Below are 24,467 nucleotides of genomic sequence, written 5' to 3'. Positions count from 1 at the left end.
ATATCAATATTTAGTTTTTTTAGATATTTTTTACTAGAAACTACTCCTAATTTCTTTTCAAAGGTGCTTGTATTATTTATTTTACTAATCTACCTTATTTTACTCTATTTGTGGTCCTACAAAGTGAATAGAAGCCTATTTTGTAAAAAGACAATATTAGCATCTTTAATTTTTTTGTCCCTTGACTATTATTTATTTTTTTTAAATATTTTTTTATAATATATTTGAAATAATATCTTCAAAAATATGATATTTTCTTCATCTTTTTACTTTTTAGCTATTTTATATCATGACAATGGAACTAAATAGAATACAACATGAAAGACAAAATTGAACAAACAAAAATAAAACAAAATTAAACAAAAAGATATAAAAGTAAATTTTATTAAGAAAAAGGATCTAAAACCTTATCTAACTAAATGCTCCTGAAGCCCTTAGTTAATCCTATTTATACCTTATCCTATCACTCTAAATTCTCTAAAATGTTCCTAGATAGTAGGTTCCACTTAGATAACCACCTTAAATTCTTTTTTTAAAAGATTCTAAGATAGGTCCTACCTAAATAATCATCCTAAACTATTTTTAATATGTTCTACAGTAGATTCTACTTGGTTTACTAATCTAACTCCAATTGTAGAAATTTTTATGGTTTTAATTATTTATATGTTTATCTTATCTATATCATATTACAGAAGAAGTCTATAAGATTGATAGCAAGGAGTTTTGGATCTTAAATAAATATTACATGATTGTACAAAGTCTTTGACTATCTTTTATATTTGAAGCCACTAAAAATCTTTTTATATTAGCTGCAAAGACTTGTTGTATCCAAAATATCTGGTTGTTGAAAAAACATGATAAGTTTGAAAAATACTTAATTATGTCTCACCTTTTGGAATGTATAATCATTCCTCGAAGTAGAATAGATTGTTCTTAAACTAAAACTTAGAAATATCATAAGATTTGAAAGAATTATTCTTGATATTATGGCAAGAAGATTAGAGGACATACTTGATTGAATTTTCTTAAAAAATATTGAATCAATACTCAATGTTAATTTTGTTGCCTGAAAATGAAAATGTTTTGACTTCAAAAAAATTGTTTTTTGTTAATTAAAAGATACATTTTTTTTTTGGTATAAGATAAAAATGTCTAAAAAGTCATCTGATAAATTTTGTTGTTTTTTGAATCAATAAGTAATCTTGAAATCAAATCTTAATAAAAACATGCTCCAACGAGTTTAGCAATGATTTAAAACTCGTATCGACATAAAATATTCAAGGTTCTTGTGATTTGTATATACAATGACTATACTTGAGGCTCTTTCTAAATAATGACGCTATTTTTAAAATGAATCCATAATTACAAAGAACTCTTTGTTGTGGATTTCATAATTAATCTTCACTGCTGTAATTTTTTTGGAATGAAAAGCTATTGGATGGAGTTTATTATTTGCTCCCATTTGTGATAATACTATACTTAAGGTAAAGTCTGATACATCTATTTCCATAAAAAATTCTTTGAAAAAGTCAACACAATATAAGATTGGTACAAAAGTAAACTCTTTTTTTAAAGCATCAAATAATGCTTTGGCTTTTTTACTCCAATCAAGTTTGTTTTTATAAGTCGAATGTATGAATAGAGCTGCAACTTGAAAAAAATTCATAATGAAGATTTGATAGTAATTGGCAAATCCCAAAAAATATAGCACGTTTTTTTATTGTTCTTGAAATCTTCCAATCCATGATAGTCTAGAATTTCTTTGAATCTATCATTAGCCCTTCATTGGAAATATTATATCCTATAAAATCAACTTAAATAGTATAGAATAAAAACTTTTTTAATTTTTCATATAATCTTACATCTCTAAGTTTTTGTAATACACAACAAATATGAACTTTATACTCATCTGTGTTCTTAGAATAGATTAAGATGTTGTCTAAATAATAGATAATAAAATCATGAAAGAAATTTAAAAAAGACATCATTCATTAAATGTTGAAAAGTAGTTGGTGCATTCATGAGTCCAAAAAGCATGACATAATATTCAAAATGCCCATACTTGGTTTAAAATGTGATTTTTTATTCATCCTTTTTTTTAACGCATACCAAATTATATGCTTGTTGTAGATCTATTTTCGTATAGATCTTTGCTTAATTGAATTAATCAAAAAATCTTGAAATCAAAAGTAGAGGATACCTATTCTTGATAGTGATCTTATTGAGTCCTTGATAGCCAAATTAGATGGAAATCTTTTATATTAAATATCACTATGTTATTATAATCTTTAATTGCTACATCTAAAGGAATAGTTTCATGCATAATATTTCTCGAAGATAGCAAACAACTATCTATGACTTCTCTATGTACAAGTTTAGTTTTTTTGACTAATGATATCTCTTATTTTTTGATAAAATCTTTGTCTATAAAACATACTAAGGCTCTTAAATCTAAAAAAGCTAAAACTTTGTGATTTTTTGATTCTAAATAAACTTCTATTATAAAATAAGGTGAGGGATCTGAAGAGAGAATAGTACCTTTATTAGGAATTATGTAAGATTTCAATTGCATGGTCCTTATTGTAGCTAGAAAAATTCATTTTTTGACACCTTGTCTCCTTTGGCAATCATGCTTTTTATTTTGTGATTGCATTGTTTCTTTGGACAATATTAAGCAGTGTGTTTAGTTTCTTCACAATATAAGCATAAGCCTTCTTGATATTGTCAAATCTTTTCCTATTCTGTAAAGAATTTAAATCACACCATATGAATTTGCAATGGTTCTAGCCCTAATGAATAAGTTTCTGAAAACTTGGGAGTTTCCATCATTATTTGATTTATTCCTCTTCATTTAAATCTTTATTCTTGATATCTTTCAAATAATCAATTATTGCATATAATAGCTTAAGCAACAAATTATTCTAAATATTCTATCTTTGGTAATATTAATAGGAAATCTTTAACATTATCCTTCAATCCATATCAAAATTGATTGATAAGGGCTTTGTCATTCCAGTTCATGTTGCAAGCAAGGTTTTGGAATTCAACAGTATGAATGGTAGTTGATTATGATTCTTGCCATAAAGATAAGAACTTGGTCTTTGCTACTCTTTCTCAATCATTTTTTTCAAATGTGGCCGTAAATACTTTTAGGAATGAATTTAAATCATAAAAGAATTGTAAATCCTTTTCTATTAAATATGCAAACCGAGAGAGCACTACTTGATAGAAATACACCCATAAATCCGACTTAAGTAAATCCATCAAGATATTAGAAAGGATAAAACCTATCATAGAGCTTGACTTATTGCAAAAATCCTTGAAATTTTGACCTTGTTCCATCAAACTTCTCAGTTATACTAATTCTTATTCCCATCATACTTATAGAAACAAAACTTCTTAGATTTTATTGTGAGGTCAATCTATTTACTTCCTTCAATTGCATAACTTTTTGTTGTAGATTTTGAACTTCTTCCATAGGCATAGGCATAATACCTCTATGATTCACGTTGGAAATACATGAAATTTTCACTCTTAGAGTGTTAACAAGCTCATGAAGATCTGCAATAGTTACAAATCTATTTTCATTTCTCTTGAGAGTAGGATCCTTAATTTTTTTCTTTCATAGATAATTCAAAAAAATTCAAAAAATTAAATTAGAGGATGATAATATGCAACCTCTAATATTAAATAAAAAATTTCTACAAAGAGGGATAATCTACTCTCTTTAAGAAAAAGATCATCATTAGAAAATAAGATTTATTATTTAAAAATAGATAGTTTATAACCTTTAAAATACAACAATAGAAGTTGGATAATCCACTCACTTCTAAAACAAGATAGAATCAGTAAATTAGTATTCTTATCAAATATCAAAGACATGAATCTTGAAGAAAGAAAATCCTCAATGCACTCTTGTGTCATTGAAAGAAGCTAAAAAATCACTCAAAAATGATATAATATTGAATTAGAATAACTATTGCCAAAAACAAGAAGACTAGAAAGCCTTGAAAGAAGATTAGGGACTAGAAAGGTATTGACAAGAATAAAGAAGGCTTCACTCTTGCCTCCATATATATTCTTAATTAGGAGTTATATAGAAATATCCTATGTTAAGGACAAGAACTTGATAAAGATAAATAAATAAGTGAGACTTCTTTCAAAGAAAGATGATAATATAGAAATAATTCAATATTTATAATAAGAAAGAAACTAGAATGGCTATTGCTAAAAGACAAGAAAACAAAAGACCCTTGAAACTAGACTAAAAGCAAGAAAGGAGTTGATAAGAGTGAAGAGGGCTTCATTCTTGTCTCAATAGATACTATCTAACTAGGAACTATGTGGCGATGTTCTATAGGACCTCCAATATGTATTGACTTTATAGGACACATGCCTTGACTTACAAGGCAAGTTTTTCTATGTGTGGGCCACATAATTAGCTTAGTCTTTAAACTAACAACATGTGTGGCACATGGCCAACTTATTGACTATGTTTTTAATCCAAAAAGTCAATTAAAGACACCTATAAAATCAAAGAAGAGTCTATGAAACTTCTAAGAAGCTACTATAGTAGATATTATAGAATTAACTTATTTTTATCTACTTTTACTCACTTCAACTTATTTATATATGTAATTACTGGTTTACATGCATATGTTCATGACATTATCCCCTCCCCCCCCCTCTTCTAGGGACGAGTTCCACAAGGAGCAGTCATCATATGTTGAAGAAATCTATGATATGACAAATTATATTTGCCACATACTCTGATCTTTGTTCTCTTCAAAGATGATTGATAGGGCCTCTCAACCATCGATAGTGTCCTATACTAGGGCGGGAAGACCACCTAATTATTTGATTATTGTTTAGGCCTTCATAACTTCCTTCAAATAAAATATTTGGAATACCATCAGGAATTGTTCCTACTTCTAGTAAAATCACCAAACATCAGGAGTCCCTTCTAAGGTTGTGATATCAAATGCATTGTATCTTGCCATCTATTCGAGGAAGAACATGTCGTTCCCAAAGATCTTCATCTCAATTGCATCGTCTTAAAAGTTGTGATAATCATAATATCTCATCCAGTACATTAGCAAATGAAGGCTCTTGAGTCAAATCCGCTAGTTGTTGATTCTCCATCTCTTCAGCGTCACAACTACAAAGAAGCTACAAACAAGGATTGAAAGTAGAATGTTATCTTGCCTAGATCTTGTTTCTTTTATAAAGAAGGTTTTCATCTTGATTTTGATGGATGTAGTTGATGAAAAGCCTCCACGACCTTTGTTACATTTGTAAGGTTCTTTATTGGCTCTCATGTGCATTCACTGTTATCATATCCATGCCAATGGATAAAATATTCCAATTTATTTTGGTGCCACCTTCTATCTAAGACTTCTTCTAGTTCAAACTCTTCATTATTGTCCACTTCCATAGGAAGAAGTGGAGCTTGTCTTCTTCTTGATATATCCATTGTCTTGTATGATTCAAGAAGAGACACGTGAAATACTGGATGGATTTTTATTGACTCCGGTAGATATAAATGATATGCAATTAGATTGATTTGTGTAGAAATAGAAAATGGTCCAAGCCTTCGATAGTCCAACTTGTCACAAAGATGAGTGGTCTTGATATTATGACAAAGTAACTATACCTTATTATCCATGCAGAATGGTGGTTGTTCCTTTCGATAGACATCCACATTGACCTTTTGTTGTTCTTAAGCTTCTTTTAACTGCACTTTTATTGTTGCATGTAGCTCTGACAAATAAATTGCCAAATCTTTTACATCAAGATTATCAACTTTTAAAAAGTCAAAAGTATCAAGTTATTGATGATAACCATAATTGGCAAAGAAAGGTTTTTATTTTCTAGAAGAATGTAACATGTTATTGTAAGCAAACTCTGCCAATGACAAAAGAGTTGTCCAATCATCTTGTTAGTAGTTGATGGTACATCTTAAATATTGCTCCAAAACTTGATTAACACGCTCCATTTGTCCATCAATTTGAGGATGGAATGCCGAAGATAGTTTTATATCCACTTTTAGAATCTTGAAAAGAGTCCGCCAAAATCTTGATACAAATTGAGTTCCCCTATCTGATATAATATCCTTGGATAATCCATGATAGCAATAAATATTGTCAAGAAAGAACTTAGTTGTTTCTTCACTTGTGATGGATTTTGTACATGGTACAAAATATGCCATCTTGGTAAAACGATCTTCTATCATAAATATAGAGTCATAAGAACCTAAGATTAGAAGATCCATGATGAAATCCATAGAAACAAAAGACCATGATTGTTTTGGAATGGATAATGGCTGAAGAAGTCCGTAAAGTCGATGACGAGGAGTTTTTGATCTTGAGCAAGCATCACAAGATTGTACAAAATCTTTCACTGCTTTCTACATTTGTGGCCACCAAAAGTCTCCGAATATTAGTTCCAAAGTTTTATTATACTCAAAATGTCCTGTTGCTGGAAAGTCATGATAAGCTTGAAGAACACGTAATTGAGCTTCATCTTCTGGAACATATAGGTGTCCCTAAAAATATAGTAGATTATTCTTGAATTCAAACTTGGAAGTATCATGAGACTTCAAAGGATTTTCCTTAATATCACGAATAAGAAGATCAAAAGACATACTTGACTGAACTTACATAATGGAAGTTGAATCAACAGTTGGTGTTGATTTCATTGTTCAAAGATAAAGATGCTCTAGCTTCAAGAGAATTATTCATTGTTGATCAAAAGCACCATCTCCTTCTTTTGGTGCAAGGTAAGATTGTCTAGAAAGTGCATCTAACAAACCTTGTTATTTTTGTTGTTGATAATTGATCTTCAATTCAAATCTTAACAAAGACATACTCCAACGAGCTTGGCGATGATTCAAAACACATGTTGACATAAAATATTCAAGGTTCTTGTGATCCGTATATACGATGATTGGATAAGAAGTATCTTTTAGATAATGGCGCGTTTCTTGAAATGAATCCATGATTGCAAGAAATTCTTTGTTGTGGATCTTTTAGTTGATCTTGGTTGCTAAAAATTTTATGGAATTAAAAGCTATTGCATGAAGTTTATCATCTGTTCCCATTTGTGACAATACAACATGCAAAGCAAAGTCTGATGCATCTGTTTCCATAAAAAATAGCTTAAAAAAATCAACGCGATACAAGATTGGTGCAAAAACAAAGGCTTTCTTCAAAGCTTCAAATGCTACTTTTGCTTCTTGATTCTATTGAAGTTTGTCTTTACAAGTCAAACGTGTAAGTAGAGCTACAACTTGAAAGAAGTCTTTGATGAAGATCTGATAGTAGTTAGTAAATCCTAAAAAACATTAGACATCTTTTATCATTTTTGGAATCTTCCAATCTATAATAGTTTGAACTTTCTTAAGATCTATCATAAGTCTATCATTTGAAATAATGTATCCTACGAATTTGACTTGAGTAGTATGAAATATACACTTTTCTATCTTGGAATAGAGTCCTGCATCTCTTAGTTTTTGTAATACATGACGAATATGAAGTTCATGTTCTTCTGAGTTCTTAGAATAGATTAAGATGTCATCTAGGTAATAGACAATAAAATCATATAAAAACTCCCAAAAGACATCATTCATTAGATGTTGGAATGCTACTGGTGTATTTGTAAGTCTAAAAGGTATGACATTGTATTCAAAATATCCATACCTTGTTTAAAATGTAGTCTTCCATTCATCTTCTTTTTTGATGCATACCAGATTGTATGCTTCTTATAGATCTATTTTTGTATAGATCTTAGCTTGATTCAACTGATCAAGGAGTCCAGATATCAAAGGTAGCGGGCACCTATTTTTAATAGTGATTTTATTGAGTCCTCGATAATCGACACACATCCGCAATGATCCGTCTTTTTTCTTCACAAATAGAATTGAAGCTCCTACTAGAAATTTGGAATGGCTTGTGAAGTTCTTGGCAAAATTCTCTTCAATATACTCCTTGAATTCAGCCAACTCATTTTAAGATAAATTATTGATTGATCCAAATGGCAGTTGTGCTCCTTCTTGAAGGTCAATTGAGCAGTTATAAGAATGATATTCTAAAAGAGTATCCGCATTCTTCTTCTCAAATACAACTTGAAAATCTTGATATTGGCTTGGAATGCCACTTGAAGTCTTTCCACTAGTAGAAACAAGTGAGGCATAAATGACATAAAGTGAGCCTTCTTTTGTATCATGGAAGAAAGCTCTTGTATCTACAAATATAGGATTAATTATACTAAACTTATGACTTTCTACTTGATTAACTATGCTCTTAGTTATACTTTCAAAAAATTCAAGTCTATGAGAATTCCAATCTATTTTAGGATTATATTTTTCTAGCCATGATAAACCTAAAATGACTTAATTAGAAGGAGATCTAATGATATTAAATATTACAAAGGTACTATGACCATTAGTTGTTATTTCTATAGGAAGAGATATACGAGTAACATCTTTTAAAGACAGCGGACGATCATCTATGACTTCTACATGAACAGGTTTAGTTTTCTTCATTAAAAGTACGCTATGTCTCTTAGCAAATTCTTCATCTAAGAAACATGCTGAGGTTTCTGAATCTAGCAAGGCAGAGGCTTTGTGATGTTTAGGTCCTAGAATAATATTTATCGCAAAATATGGAGAGGGTTTTGAGGAAAGGATAGGATCTTCACTAGATGTTGTACAAGGATCTAGCCACACGGTTCTTAATGTAGTTGGACAAATTCATTTTTTGACAGCATCAATTTGTATATCCTCTACTTCTGTATATATGTATTGAATATATGTTGGTGTTGCCATTGAATTATAGTAACGTTGAGGTCCACTTATATGATTCTTAGATTGAAATTCAAAAAGACAATTGTCGTATTTCTCAACAAAGTTAATTGCTTGACTCAATGTTCGAGGATCAAGTAAGTTGAGCATTAATTTTTTTACCTCATATTGTAATCCATAGAGAAATTGGCTAACAAGTGCAACATCATCCCACTTGATATCAATTACAAGTTATCAAAATTATGAAGCATACAACGTTACTGATCGATTCTTTTGGTTGCAACACAAATTGCATCATATTCTCCATACATGGATCAAAAGTCCACTAAAAAAGCCTCTAGATTATCTAATATTAGAACTTGTCGTTCAAAAAAAGATGAAAACTATGATAATGCTAAACCTTAAAGAAGCGTACTAATGAATCTAACTTACGATCTTGGAATTGGATAGCTTTGGGATTGAAATTCAATCACAAGTTGTACTTGATTGATAAATCCTCTAAACTTTGATCTAGTGCCATCAAACTTCTTGGGTACAGCAATTTTAGATTCTCTAATATTGGAAGGGCGTTCTACCATAGGAGAAGGGACATAATTTGGTGCAGATGTTGAAGCACCTCCAATCATTTCTATATCTTCACTTCCTGCCAATCTTGTTGCTCCTTGTGGTGGTAAATTGAGTTGATGCATTACAAGCATTAACTCTCTCAATTGCTCTTGCATTTGTACCATTGCACTCTTCATTTCACCAAGTTCTTCCATGATAACACTTAAAAAAGAGAAGATGTCTAATATCGCTAAAGACAAATAGAAGAGAGGACTTGAGAACAAAGAAACTACTAAAGACAATATCAGTTTAGAAGAGGGTAATCCACAACTTCTAGTATGCTTATATCTTATCAAGAAAAAAGAATAATCCACTCTTAATCAAGATTAAACAAAGTTCTTATATTGTAAGTGTACTCTTGTCAACTTGTCAAAGACAAGTGCTTAATAAAAAAATAAATAAACAAGTGAGACTTTTTTCAAAGAAAGATGACAAAATAGAAATAACTCAATATGTATATTAAAAAAGAAATCGGAATGACTATTGCTAAAAATCAAGAAAACTAGAGACCCTTGAAACTAGACTAGAAGTAAGAAAGGAGTTGATAAGAGTGAAGATGGCTTCACTCTTGTCTCTATAGATACTATCTAACTAGGGGCTACGTGGTGATTTTCTATAGGACCTCCAATATATGTTGACTTTGTAGGACACATGCCTTGACTTACAAGGCAAGTTTTTCTACGTGTGGACCACATAGTTATCTTGGTCTTTAAGCTAACAACATATGTGGCACATGGCCAACTTGTTGACCATGTTTCTAATCCAAAAAGTCAATTAAAGACACCTATAAAGTCAAAGTAGAGTCTATGAAGCTTCTATAAATCTTTTATAGTAAATATTATAGAATTAACTTACTTTTACCTATTTTTACTTACTTCTACATATTTATACATGTAATTATTGGCTCACATGCATATGTCCATGACATCCTATATGACCTTCAAAACGTATTAACTTTGCAAGACACATATTTTAACTTGCAAAGTAAGTTTTCTATATGTGCGCCATATAGTTAACTTATTTTATAAGATACCAATATGTGGATAACTTGTTGACTAAGTTTCTAACCTACCAATCAACTACAAATACATATAAAGTCAAAGTAGCGTCTATGAAGCTTCTAGGAAGCTTTTATAAAAGATATTATGAAATTAAGCTATTTTTATTTATATTTACCTACTTCTACCTAATTATATAGGTATTTATTAGGATACACATGTATATGTGTGACATTATTTGATATTTGATATTTTAGCGATTTGAAATGAAAAAATGATCAATAAAAACCAACTATTAAGAAGAATTTAATTTAATTAACTTCTAAAAAACTATCAAAGATTTTAAAAACATCATTAATAAGTAAAAATTATATTTAAAATAAACATAATATTATATTATAAAATCAACTATATTCTAAATCAATTATTTTTTAAATAATTAAAAATTAAAAATATTAATAGAATATCATTAATAAAAAATTTTAAGATTTTTTTGAAAATAGTCTTATATGTATTTTTTATTAGATATTATTTTGATAACGTTTTAAAATAAAAATTTGAAATGATTTGCTTTAAATTATTAAATGCATTAGAAATCATATTTTGCCTATGTTTGAAGCCAAATGTTTGAATTTAAAATAAATCAATTAATAAAATAATTTTTTTTCAAATTATTTTAAATATAAGATATATTAAATATCTATTCTAACTTAAATATTTTGAGATAAATTATAAAATAAACCTAGATTAGAAAAATAGAAATTATATTAAAATATTTTTAAATTTTAAATATAAATAATGTATATATATATATATATATATATATATAATTTTATCTATAATATTAAATATTCAATAAATTATGATTTATTTAGATATATTTTTCAAAAAATTATATGATTTCATACAATTAAGAAATAATATTGTCAATCAAGAATAAAGGACAAAAACATCTCGATCCAAGATTAAGTTATAAAAAAACTTTGTTTCAGTATATTAAGTTTTAAATAGTAATTACAAACTATCTATATTGAATAGTTGAAAAAAGCCAAGATCAAGAAACTTCAGTTAAACAATCCAATTAAAACAAGATTATTATGTAAAGAATTAGAATTTTTAAAAATATATTTCAATAAAATTTTAAAATTTTAAAATAAAATTTTGTATCAATATATATATATATATATATATATATATTTAATGATATTACATTATTTTTATGTATTATTTTTTTAATTAAAAAATCATCTATAAATTTAATTTTAAAATTAGAAATAATATTTCTAAAAATATTTATATATATTATCTTCTATTGCATGAATAATATAATTAATTATACCTCATTAGATATTTCCAAATTTCTTTCGAACAACAACTTCAAGGAATCAAGTCAATATTAATTGTTTTATATTTTTTGTAATGTATATGCATTATATAAACTAAAATATTAAATTATTATTTTTATTATAAATTAAATCTTAAAAAAATACTATATATATATATATATATATATATATATATCCCTCAAATACACTAAAATATCAAGAATACTTATATATTCTTAATTATAGCAAATATATATTTTTAATTTGTGATAATAGAAAATATACCTTGGTTGGTGATAAGATATCACCAACATTCATTTTTTAGTTGTCATCTAGGGCCAAAACCATAGGCCACGTAAATTTTGTCATACTTCTTTTTGGCTTTTTGAGAATGACAAAAAAAATTGTTTGTTTTTTCTTCTCTTGCATTGCAGACCAAGCCTTGCATTGTAGATTTATCTTTACAAAGAAGAATTGATTAATGAAAAAGACAACACAAATACAACCAAGCACCAACCACCCATTATTCATATAATGACAATCCCAATTCTTGTCAATACAATATTAGTTGGATTTTTTTTAAAAAAATCACCATTTTTGTCAATATTTTCATTAAATACATGAAAGACATATCTACAATTCTCTACAATGATGCAACAAATCATTTCAAATGAATCTGAGAATAAAATCTCTTTAATACTCCAAATCTACATTCCTACAATGGAATAATGGTACATCTATTTGAATTTATTACTTAAGATTATGTCTATAAACGATGATAGCAATATTATCTTTCAACTAAAAAATGATCATCATTTGAAGAATACATTTCAGCAATTAAAACATCTCTCAATTCATAATTACAAATATTTCAAAGAAAAATGCTTACTTGTGAAGAATCCATTTCCATTCTAAATTCTCAAGTTTTGATTAAATGAGGTGAAAATATGTTCCTTTGCTTGGAATTGTAGGCAGAGGAGCATTTTGATGTTAAATGACAATAGGATTCTAAATTAGAAGCCAAAATATTGAGAAGACTCCTTTGCCATATGACTAGGAATTTGAAATTGGTAACCCAGTTTTCATATTATTGTTGTCATTCTCTCTTGTAATCTACAATAATCAAGTCGTGTGTGGTAGATATGGGCCATCTTTGTAGTTATAATGACAACTACCAAATCTGAAATCCAATTTTGTATTGCCCAAAGTGCTAGATCTTGTATGATTCTTTTGCTTACATCTTTGTTCTTAGTACTATGGCATTGCAAAAAATCGACTTCAATTAATTTAATCTTTGATATGGTGGCTCTCATGGAAATTTTACAACAATAAAGATTGCAATGTGCAAATCTTGAGATGTGGAGGGAGATAAGAAACTTGCTTTCTTTGCATATCACTTGGACATATAGATGAAGGCTTGAAGTGAATGATTGTGTATCAATTGACAAATACAAAGCAACTACAATGCAAAGCACAGTCTACAAATCCACAAAAGAAAAAGGAAGTAAAATTTTGGCAATGCTTGAAAAGCCAAAAAGAGGTGTAGCAAAAATCTGCATGGCTTATGATCTAGACCTTAGATGGCTACTAAACAAAGAATGTTGGTGATAACTTATCACCAATAAGGATGCATTTATCTAGTATTACAAATTTGATGGATTTTCTTGATATTTCAGCATATTTGAGGAATGTATGTGATGTTTTCTCTTAAATCTAATTCATAGTCTACTTGAATAGAAATTGGAATGGAAGTTTGATCTTTCTAGAACTCCTGAAAAAATTAACCATTTAAACAACTTTTGTTTACATAATATAATGACAAACCCTTTGAGGAAATTACAAGTTACATTTCTTTGTACACAATATGCATACACAATAATTGAACAATATTTGAAACCAGTTCATAATTTTTTATATTTTTATTTAAAATTGATTATTAAACCTAAATTAAAACAACTTCATATGAACATTACAATCGTACAAAATGGAGGAAGCAATTTTGTGACAATGACATTATCTCTTTATTCAACAAATAGTATGCTGTAGTTTCAAAATCAAAATTTTGAATTTTGTTTCGGGTAACGTAACAGATGTAACACGCTGTTAACAAACTTAAAACTAGGAATAGAATACTGCAACTCATCACAGGAGGTTTCTGATTTTTGAAAGTGAATCTATTTTTTACAAAACTGTTTGAACTTGCATAATGCTAAAGATTGCTCTACAGTAGAGTGATATGGATCCTTCAAGTTTGTTCCTTGGCAACTAGAATCGGCTCATATTGTTAGCTTACTTTTGTATAAAAAATGAAGAATTCGACGAACAGAGCTCTTAAGAAAGGTGGAGTGAATTTGACAAAGGGATTCCACCACTCACCAGATGCTAGAATACTGTGCGATGATCGCACTGATTTTCTCAAATTTCATGATATATAGTGTGCTTGCTGCAACAGAAGAGATTCATGCGCTATGTCGTGCTGATCTGCTCCTCAGCTTCAGAGTTGAATGTGAGTATTCCATTGCAACTAAGCAAAGCATCGATGTTCACATCGGTCGGATCCACTGGTACAGGGTCATCTCGTATCTGGGGACTATATGCAAGTGCTACTGCAATTCTCACAACAAAAAAAGTAAGAAATATTATACATATCACAGTTACTCTCTAAATGAAAACGGGATGCGACTTCTGAAAAATTTCCCTGCAGCACAAAAGTTGAGTTTTCACGTTTTGAGAATTCCAATTTAATCAAAATCTCTACGGAAAGTATGAGCCGAGATGCCTTGAAAGCAACTTGTGGGGAATATTTTTGAGGCCTTTCCTCTTGAAAATCGAATCAAAGAATGTTAAATAACTCTCCTTAACGAATTTACTTGTATTCGTGCAACAGGTTTCTTGTTAAGCTTGAACTCACCTAGTAACGGTGACTTCCATCCTTTGTCCTTGGCTAGAAGCAGATAGTTCTGAAGAAAAACGTCATAGTACCTGAAGTTTGGTTACCAGCCGACATGGTGTGAAATCTCCTCCATCAGAAATGGGCATTCCTGTTAAGTAAACGGTCTTTTATATCTACTCGTGCATTTAGGTGTAATCAAGATGCTGGTATACATGGAAAACTTACCCACCGCCACGTCCAAGTCGGCCTCCCTTTCGATCAAATGCCAACCCTATTCAATCCATGACGAATGTTCCCCCAATCACCAATCTGATAATCTGAAATAACAACCTAATGAATCTAGTGTTCGGCGATACGAGTCATATGAAGATACGCCTTAACAATCAAACAAAAACACGAGCATACTGAAGTTGCACAGCAGAAGTAAGAAATGTGCCTGGAAGTAGGAGCAAGTCGAGAGGCTCATTCGCCTGCATCACTGTAGCATCTCAACACCCAAACTGAGAATTAGTTATGCAATGAAACAAAATGTGCATCGCAGGTGTTCACAAAAACAATACGCATCACTGGAAGAGCATTTGGATATTACATTCTTTCTTTATAATGTAAATTTATTACCAAAAAGAAGTTGCAAACTTGCTTGTGTTGGATACTCCATCTTTCATGAAAACAAGTTATTTCATGTTAGGCATGAAGTAACATATAATTCGTTGGGAAGAATCAAGTTTTCACTGTGCTGTACCAAATAGCTCATCAACAGAGAAAGATCTATAGTTCTTAGAATACGTTCTCAACGTTGGTGCGCACTCAGAGATGCTTAGAGTACCTTCATCTCGAGGGTTTCCTGAGGAATCCAAAGGCGTAGGCTCCAGAATGTTCATGTGATTCAGGATCAGATCATCATCCATGTTGGTGATGTGCAGCATCCGCATTTGACTTTCCATGTCCTCAACTCGTGGCACATAAACTTTCGTATCTTGCATATGAAAATAAAAATAACCATCAGAATGGATTCGTCTAATCAGCTACACCTGCTTCGGATACTCTCAGCATCGAAACGACCTGGATTTAGAGAAAAGATCGTCATTCACAATGGTTTAAAAAATTAGACTGTGACGGCATATCTGCTGAAACTTTCTACGTACCCATTCCTCAATACATAGAGACGTGAATATTTTGAATCTTTTCAAATGCTTGAAATCCTAGAATCCAGCGAGTATCCTCACCTGCGTATTGCCGTTGCTTTCCCAAAAGGTCGGACAAAATATGTGACGTGACCACTTCTCGAAGACTTGCACAGCTCACGTAGGCGCAAATCCTCTTGCTGTTCTGGTACCATTCCGCAGAAAATAAATGCTTCTGAATTGCTTCATCTGTCATTTACCAATTCAATCAGCTTGCATTTACGTATAAGTGCCAATTTAGGGACACCTGCGCCACTTCTTCAAACCCCAACAATCCGCTCTACAATCTGTTCACCGCCAAAGTTCAGAATACAGAGAACTCATCTCCAAGGAACTATTCAAGCCTCCAGCACGACAAAGACCCAACAAAAAAATTAAGAAATACGCACAAAACGAGAGAGGGGTGATCCAGAGCCGCTCGCTAACCTTCCTGAACCCTGACCTCGGGCGAGAATTTGCGAAGCTCCCGACGCACGATGGTCCTGAGGGCTGTTTTCTGCAAGCGCACGATCTCCATCGACGAGCCTGCGGGGCTGCTCAGCGTGGCCATGGGGATCATCAGCCTCCGCCCCACCTGCTGCTTCTTTCTCGCTGCTGCTGCTGCTGCAACAACAACAACAACTATGCCCTGCCCACCCACAATCCTCCCGTAGTGCTCTACATCTCTCCTCCAACTCTCATCACACTCTGCCAATTTCGTTTGCTTCTGGAGGGACTGATGAGGTCGAATCTTCCGTGGAATCGCCTCGCCTCACTCGATCTCTCTCGTTTTAGAAAAAACCTCCCCACACGGAGCTCCTACTGAGGTCGGGAACTTTTGAAAATTTCTCACCACCCCCCCCCCCCCCCCCCCCAACGTGACTTCCAAGGTGAACGTGGGGGGGGGGGGGGGGGGGGAGAAATGATACACTGTAGCTTATAAAAGAATATCATTAGTTTGTATCAAACCACATTCCAGAATTGTTTTTCTGTTTTTTTATTTACTATTTATTTTTATTGTTCGAAAGGGAAACTATTTCCAGAAATTACGTATATGCTTGTGATCAAATTCGTAATTTTGTACTTGAATTTTAAAAGGGATAATTGAAATGGATTGTGCACAATATTGTGTGGTTAGTGACAGTGAATATCTATCATTGTGCACCAAATAATCAAATATCATTATGCAGCAAATATATTTAAAAACATGTTAACAACTTCATTGTTACCTTCGTGTTAACAACTTTATTGGTAACATGATCAAACACAATGCACCCACGGCATTCAACAAATTGCCGATTGCACGTGTTAATATCTAATAACAAAGTAACCACCATCTTGGCAACGTTGTCAATCAACCCCATGGATAAGACGTTGTGATGACCACAACACACAACCAACTTTCTCACGAAATAAAAACTGCATTTCTATTGAACAAATTTCCCATGCGCTGTGTCGGTGATCACCTAGCGTCAGTACGATGTAGGTATTCATTGAGAGTCGGTGGGGTGCATGCTTTACTTCAGTACGCGCTGTGTGTGTATCACAATGCAGCGATGGCTCGCGCGATGAGCAACGAACAGATCACTTGATTGAACCTGGCTACGAGACGGAAGAGAATCTGAGTACTAGAGACATCGGACAGCGTATCCAGGATGATTTCGAAAACGTTGTTGCGTTCTGCAAAGTTACAAGTGTTGCAATCGCTGGAAATGAGATTGAGTTCAGTCAATCATATTGCTCCCCCTGGTGTGCTTTTCACGAGGATGTACTGATAAAGCGTAAGGAAGTCATGAGGACTACTGAGAAGCTGGGGTTTGGATGTTGAAAGCGACTTCGGACCAGATTTGTCTGCTGAAGAAACCATTGCTTCTTCTTAAGTATTCTAGGTGCTGGGGTTCAGTCCATGCCTGTGAACTCCGTTTTATTCCCCTTGTCAAAGCTGCAATTTAATGACGAGCATGGTACCTTTCAAGCTCAAGAGGTACCTTGATGACGCAAGATGGCATAGAGCCTCGGCACATTCCACAGCGAATCGAATCCGCATGCTTGCAGAAAGGATAGTCGCTCATGGTCGTATCGATGTTCGGATTACTTGCAATTAGAGCAACAATGCTGAGACATCACTGCTGACCGGAGAGGTTGAACTTTCTCCGATGTCCTTCCTGAGGAGTTAAATTCTTGGTGAAAAGCAATCCTGGCTGAGAGTTCCAAGCTCACCGATCGGTGCGTGTACTAAGAAGATTATCTAAATCCCTGCGTGGCTATTGTCTTATTTGTCTCTTTTCCGCCTTCGTCATATTACGATGTTTATTGACGATCAGAATCCAAACAACCTGCAATGAGCTGCTGCATAGTGTGGTATCCGAAGCAGCACCATCTCACCTCCGACCAAACTTGCAGATGTGCGTCCAGAATTTGGAGATCTCCAGCTTATTCTAGTTGGAAACTTTTACATCTTCGAGATGTGGTCTCAAAAGTCGGGGTTGTGAACAACTTCAAAACTTGAGCAAGGTAGTGGAGGCCTGCAAGATGAGTAAACTTGAGGGGAGGTTCAACTGCACGGTGACTAGAGTGGAGAAGCGGGACATTGTACAAGTTGAAGAAGCGGTGGAGAAAACCCCGGCTTGTGTCAGTCACATCTTGCACGTCCCATATTGGTGTAAGAAGCTGGGCTTAAAATAATCTTCTGAGAACACATGTACTCAAAAGGTTATCGTAAGGCGTGTTCTCAGAAGATTATCCTAAGCCTTAGCTCGACGTGATCAAATATCTAATTCACTAAGCATTTCTGCAGCTAATAGGGGTCGACACGGCGATACTGGTCTACATGGAGAGCAACACAAATCATGAAAAGGCTCGATGCTCACCAGCGTTGTACATCGTGGGCGTGACGGGGGCGGACTTTTGTAGGAGCTGGATCCTCTACGTGGCTGTGGAGGGCATCTCGGTTTATGACAATCGCAAGTCTGGCATCTTGAGCTTGGTTCAGGTGAACTACGCCTGCCAGGGGACCTTGGCCTTGTGCTCGGCGAAGGACATCTTGAGCTTGGTTCAGGTGAACCACGCCTGCCACCGCCTGCAGGGGACCCTGGCCTTGTACTCGGCGAAGGACATCTAGACCTTGAAGCATTGGAAATGAAGGGCGTCTCCACGATGTAGTGCGGATTGCAGTTGGGTGGGCCTTTGCAGCTGTGGGGTGATCTGCACTCTAAGCATTGACCTTGGCTCAAAGATGGCTTGATACGGCTCTTGCAGGGAGTTACAAACTCTGGCTGGCATCTTGTCAGGACACCCTTTAGTTGACGCACACCTTGGGAAGGACTCCTTCGACCCAAATGGCAAACGCAGTCTCGGCATGGGCTGACCTTTGTCGACGAAGGGCATAGGCTGCGTGTACTCAAGTCCTTGTGACAAAGACATTCTTGACAATCAACGTAGCGATTGCCTGTAGGAGGGGCAGGGACCTCATCTATGTAAACTGCGCTAGGCTGTCTTGCTGTATGACAAAATGGTTTCGGTGGGCAAATAGGGGAAGATGAAGGCGAACCACATGGAGAAGTGAAACAACTAGGTGACTTCTTTATGTAAGACGGGTAGCTGTAGTCGGTTGAAGCTGGCGGAGGACAGGGCGCCAATTGCTTTATATACGATGGGCAGGAGCAAACAATTTTGGGCCCGCATGGAGACACAGATCTTACATGACAGGGGCTACACGGAGGAGGACAGGGATTGCAGGGATCCTGGTAAGCACCACAGCGGCTTGTAGGGAAGGCAGGAGTGCATGGTCTTGAAGGTGGCAAATAGATGTCTGCAAAGGCGGGGTCCGAACCATACAAGCGCAAGTCACAAGGGCAACAGTCTGTGGGCGAACAACTTTGGTCAGGACATCTTGAAGCTGGATTGGTTGGCCCACATGGAGGCAGGTAGAGGTCGTCATGTTCAACGAACCGTCGGTACCCAGCTGGAAGATGATCTTCCTGACAGTCTTCGAAATCACGACTCATATATCTCTGGTGCAAGCCATGTAAACAAAAGATGTCTGGCTTTTCCACTGAAGGGCATACATAGCAATTGCAACCGTTGCCACCTGCAATTCGTGCTGCTGGCTGTGAAGCGATATTTTTCGCATGGGTAGACCGCAACTTTGGTTTAGAAGGAACCTGAGTGCTCACGTCTGAACAATTGGTTCTCGTTGACGTATGGCTGTTAAATTTCACACACTTGGTAGTTCGATGTACTTCAGCACTTTCGGAAGGGACCTGAGCGCCAGCGTCCCGACGCATTGGTCTCGGCGGCGAACATTGCAGTAACCTAGGGTCATTACTGGCATCCCATCTTCGCCTCAGGCCCGTTCGTCTGTCGTGATATCTATTGTTTTCTGGTCTAACTCCGTCTTTTACATCTTCAGTTGGCTTCAACATTCTCCTTTCAGAATAAGATTCCCCTTGGTTTGTGGACCGAACCTTTGTTGCAGTCTATCGGGTAGGACCATGCCCAGTAGATTCACAGACGTTAAGTGAGCCTTCTACTTGTCACTCCATGGTTTTAGCTACAGTGATTCGGTATCATTTTGTGATGATTCCCATCAGAACGTTGCTGTCATTCCAGGTGTTGCCGTCGTCAAGATCTTGGCTTTTAAATGGACCTTTGTGAAGATTGTTGTCTTCCTACAAAGGACACTCCAGCGACACTTTTTATTATCTGATAGCATATTGTGATTCTGGATTCTGATTTCCCTAATGCTTTCAATCTTGAAAGAGTTACTCATCCTGAATAACGCAATCGACCAATTTAGATCGAGGGAAGCCGAGTTCTCTCACCAAGTAACCACTGTTGCATGAAAAACATGTCACGGTCGGCAGGAAATGATAATCTCGGAGAGTTTTCTAACAATTATGAAACCTATCGAAAAGCCACTTGGAGGCAAAGTCACAACCTAATGAAGAGGGGTGTAGGGGATGGGGAAGAGATGTCGGCCAAGAGACACGGTTCGCCTTGACGAGATTCTCATAGCTGCGGTTACGAAACCTTCGGAGCCCAGCAGCGCTGTCAGCTGTTGGGACCACACAACATCAAGCAACATCAAACAGCCAAGCTCGAAATTCCGTTGGGACAACTCGAACCTGACAACTTCGACATGGACGCACACATCCAGCACGACTGTCATCACCGCAAGCGAGGCTGACTCCTGCATTGCGGAATCCTAAATTATCGTTTCTGGACGCAAACATTCTTTTAGGGCTTTGTTGGGGAGGGGATATTAGATGTCCAATTGTGAATGGAATAATTAAAACAATTAAAACAAATACATACAAAGAGCAAAGTAAATAAAATAAATTGCAACTACATAAACCTTGTAGTTTTGTTTTGTGATTCATTTAAATTTTATAAATTTATGTAATTAACTATATATATTTTTTATTAAAATCTTTAAATTTAAAAAAACTATAGATTTTTTTGAATATAATATCTCAATCATCATAAAATATTGTACATATTTCATTTAATAATATATATATATATATATATATATATATGTTAAATTAACCCGACTTGGTATTATTTTGATCCCACCATCATAATTAGTAGTTGATTCATGTCCCATATACTTATCTCTCCTCCTTTATTCTTGTTTTCAACCTCATCTCTTGTACTAATCTCCCATCTTTCATTCCCGTTTTCAATCTTATCTCCCATTTCCATTTCCAGCCTGTATCCTTTATTAGACCTTTTTAAATGATAAATTATGTATGTAAGTTTCTTCCAACGCTATTTGTTAACAAAGAAGTGATTGATAAGATATCCAATCTTTTCAAGATAGTTGGTTATCAATATCTTCATCTAAAGTATCACACTTCTCTTGCAACTACATCTCTCATTGGAATTGTCTAATATCCTTTATAGTGGATAAATCTAAGACTTAAATCTGCTATGTTTGTAATTCATCAAACATAAAGACTATATGTCAATAGCTTGATATTAGATAAGCCTAGCACCTTCTAATCTTATTGACTTTCATATGAGATTGAACTTAATTTCTACTCAAGAGGTACTTCTAATCCTCATTTAGTCTATTGTACTCAAGGTACATTGTCTATGTCCTTTTGTATGAAGCAATGTGACTTCTTGCAAGCTCTTGCTTGAATTAGTATATATAATAGCAAATGATTTTTAAATAATGCAAGAATTACAAATTTTTTTTATGTACGTTTATGTTTTTTACTTAAGATTGTTAGGATTCCAAATTTAGATAATAAATTCACACAATATATAAGCATCTTTATTCTATATATTCCTTTAAAACTATAAATTTTTATCAAAAGCATTGCATCCAACTTGACATTTATAGCTTCTCTCAACATGCTTGTCTAAGTATTGAATGCAAATTTTTGTCAAATATGATGCATGTAATATACTAATAACCAACATCCTTACAAAAAATTCACACATAATTTTTTGTTTGAGGAAGTCAAGATAGAAGACAAAAGAAGAGAAGAAAAGAAAGAAAGAAAGAAAGAAAGAAAGAAAGAAAGTAACATTGAAGTAACATTGAAGTATACATGTATAATTCTTATATTAAAATTCAAAAATTTGATTGTCATACTTCATAGCAAAGTAAATTGCTTGACATAATATTTGAAGATCAAGTAAATTGAGCATCAATTTTTTTACCTCATATTCTAATCCGTAGAAAAATTGGCTAACAAGTTCTACATCATCCTACTTGATATCAATTGCAAGTTGTCAAGGTTGTGAAGCATATAACATTATCAATTAATTGCCTTGTTGCAAAATACAAATCTTATTGGTTGCAATATGAATCGCATCATATTTTCTATATATGGATCAAAATTCGATCAAAAAAGCCTCTAAATTATTTAATATTAGATCTTGTTGTTTAAGAAAAGATAAAAACTTTGATAAAGCTGAACTTGAAATGACTATATGAATAAATCTAACTTGAGATCTTGGAGTTTGATAGCTTTAGGATTGAAGTTCAATCACAAGTTGTACTTGATTAATAAATCTTCAAAACTTGGATTTTCTACCATCAAACTTCTCAAGCAATGCTATCCTTAGTTTTTTAAGGATATTCTATTATAAGAAAAGAGACATGATTTGATATAGATATTGAAGCAATTCCAATTATTTTTATATCTATAATTTGTACCATTCTTATTACTCTTTGTGGTAGTAAATTACAGTAAAGTATTACAAGTATTATCATCTTCAATTGTTCTTGCATTTGTACAATTATATTCTTTATTTCAAGAATCTTTGCTATGATAAAACTTAAAGAATGAAAGTTGTTTAATGTTTCTTTAGTAAAATAGAAAATAAAGACTTGAAAACAAATAAAAAATACTAAGCACAATATCAATTTAGAAGAGGATAATCTACAATTTCAAATACACATAAGTTTTATCAAAAGAAAGTTGTAATCCACTCTTAATTAAGAAAAGATAAAGCTTAGATATAATAAGTATACTTTTATTAATTTGTCAAAGACAAGAATTCAATCAAAGCAAAAAAAACAAGTGAGATAAACTTCTCATGCATATTAATCCTTATCCTTGTCATATTTGTAGAAGCAAAAAAATTTGGATTTGATTGTGAGGTCAATCTATTTGCTTCATTCAACTACATAATTTCTTAATATAGACTTTGAACTTCTTTTATAGGCATAAAAATAGTATCTCTATGATTTATATTAAAAATATATAAAAATTTTATTCTTATAGTGTTGATAAAGCTCATGAAGATCTACTATATTTATAAATCTATTTTTACTTTTGCTAAGAGTAGCATTCATAATCTTTTGTTTCATAGACAATTCAAAAAAATTCAAAAGTTAAATTAGAAGACAATAATCCATAATCTCTAATATCAAATAAAAAATTTTAAAAAGAAGAATAATCTACTCTCTTTAAGGAAAAAATCTATGTTAAAAAATAAGATTATTTATTTAAAGGTAGATAGTCCAAAATCTTCAAAAAAACAACAATAAAAATTGAATAATCTACCTACTTCTAAAACAAGATTGAAACAATAAGTTAGCATTCTTGTTAAATTATCAAAGACACAAAGCTCAAAGAAAGAAATCTTCAATACACTCTTTTGTTACTCAAAAGAATTAAAAAGTCATTCAAAGATAATATAATATTAAATTAGAATGATTGTTGCCAAAAACAAGAAAATTAGAAAGTCTTGAAACAAGACTACGAACTAAAAAGATATTGACAAGACTAAAGAAGGCTTCATTCTTGCCTCCATATATACTTTAAACTAGGAACTACGAAGCAATTTTCTATAGGACCTCAAAAATATGTTGACTTTACAAGAAATATATTTTAATTCATAAGGCAAGTTTTCTATATGTGCTCCACATAATTAACTTATTTTGCAAGCTACTAATATGTAGTTAATTTTTTGACCAAGTTTCTAACCAATTAATTAACTACAAATACATATAAAGTCAAAGCAACATCTATGAAGCTTCTAGAAAGCTACTCTAGAAAATATTATGAAATAAATCTACTTTTATCTATTTCTATTTAATCATATGAATAAATATTAGAATAAATATGTATATCTATGATAGCTACTCAATTCCAAAATCTTGCTTATGATGTAGATTAGAATAACAAAGGCCTTATCAATCAATTTTAATATAGATTC

General features: G+C 32.9%; 2 protein-coding genes across 2 annotated transcripts; both read right to left on the bottom strand.

The window, feature by feature from the left end:
• Positions 1-13,726: 13,726 nt before the first annotated feature.
• Positions 13,727-17,149, bottom strand: LOC112289191 (5-formyltetrahydrofolate cyclo-ligase, mitochondrial). The gene is made up of 8 exons (XM_090254502.1): positions 17,065-17,149; positions 16,233-16,556; positions 15,849-15,995; positions 15,449-15,598; positions 15,059-15,100; positions 14,848-14,893; positions 14,641-14,711; positions 13,727-14,335 (listed from the first exon to the last, which is right to left on the bottom strand). The coding sequence occupies exons 1-8, from the start codon at positions 17,147-17,149 to the stop codon at positions 14,196-14,198; spliced, it is 1,005 nt and encodes a 334-aa protein (XP_090110628.1). The 3' UTR covers positions 13,727-14,195.
• LOC112289423 (uncharacterized) lies at positions 16,958-20,735 on the bottom strand. The gene is made up of 2 exons (XM_024534619.3): positions 18,656-20,735; positions 16,958-18,310 (listed from the first exon to the last, which is right to left on the bottom strand). Exons 1-2 carry the CDS (start codon positions 20,207-20,209, stop codon positions 18,284-18,286), a joined length of 1,581 nt encoding a protein of 526 aa, XP_024390387.1. The 5' UTR covers positions 20,210-20,735; the 3' UTR covers positions 16,958-18,283.
• Between the last annotated feature and the right edge of the window lie 3,732 nt (positions 20,736-24,467).

This window comes from Physcomitrium patens, chromosome 12 (assembly GCF_059467195.1).
Source record: "Physcomitrium patens ecotype Gransden chromosome 12, ASM5946719v1, whole genome shotgun sequence".
Classification (NCBI taxonomy): Eukaryota; Viridiplantae; Streptophyta; class Bryopsida; order Funariales; family Funariaceae; genus Physcomitrium; species Physcomitrium patens.
Note: the sequence above shows the minus strand (reverse complement) of the source record. Positions and strands in the feature narration are given on the sequence as shown.

Coding starts and splice junctions, on each gene's coding strand:
- LOC112289423 (XM_024534619.3), bottom strand. CDS start 20,209: ATGTTGAAGCCAACTGAAGATGTAAAAGACGGAGTTAGACCAGAAAAC. Junction 18,311..18,655: donor GCCCACGATGTACAACGCTG/GTGAGCATCGAG, acceptor CTCATCTTGCAG/GCCTCCACTACCTTGCTCAA.
- LOC112289191 (XM_090254502.1), bottom strand. CDS start 17,149: ATGGGGTTGATTGACAACGTTGCCAAGATGGTGGTTACTTTGTTATTA. Junction 15,996..16,232: donor CGAGGTCAGGGTTCAGGAAG/GTTAGCGAGCGG, acceptor GGTAAATGACAG/ATGAAGCAATTCAGAAGCAT. Junction 15,599..15,848: donor AAAGCAACGGCAATACGCAG/GTGAGGATACTC, acceptor TTCATATGCAAG/ATACGAAAGTTTATGTGCCA.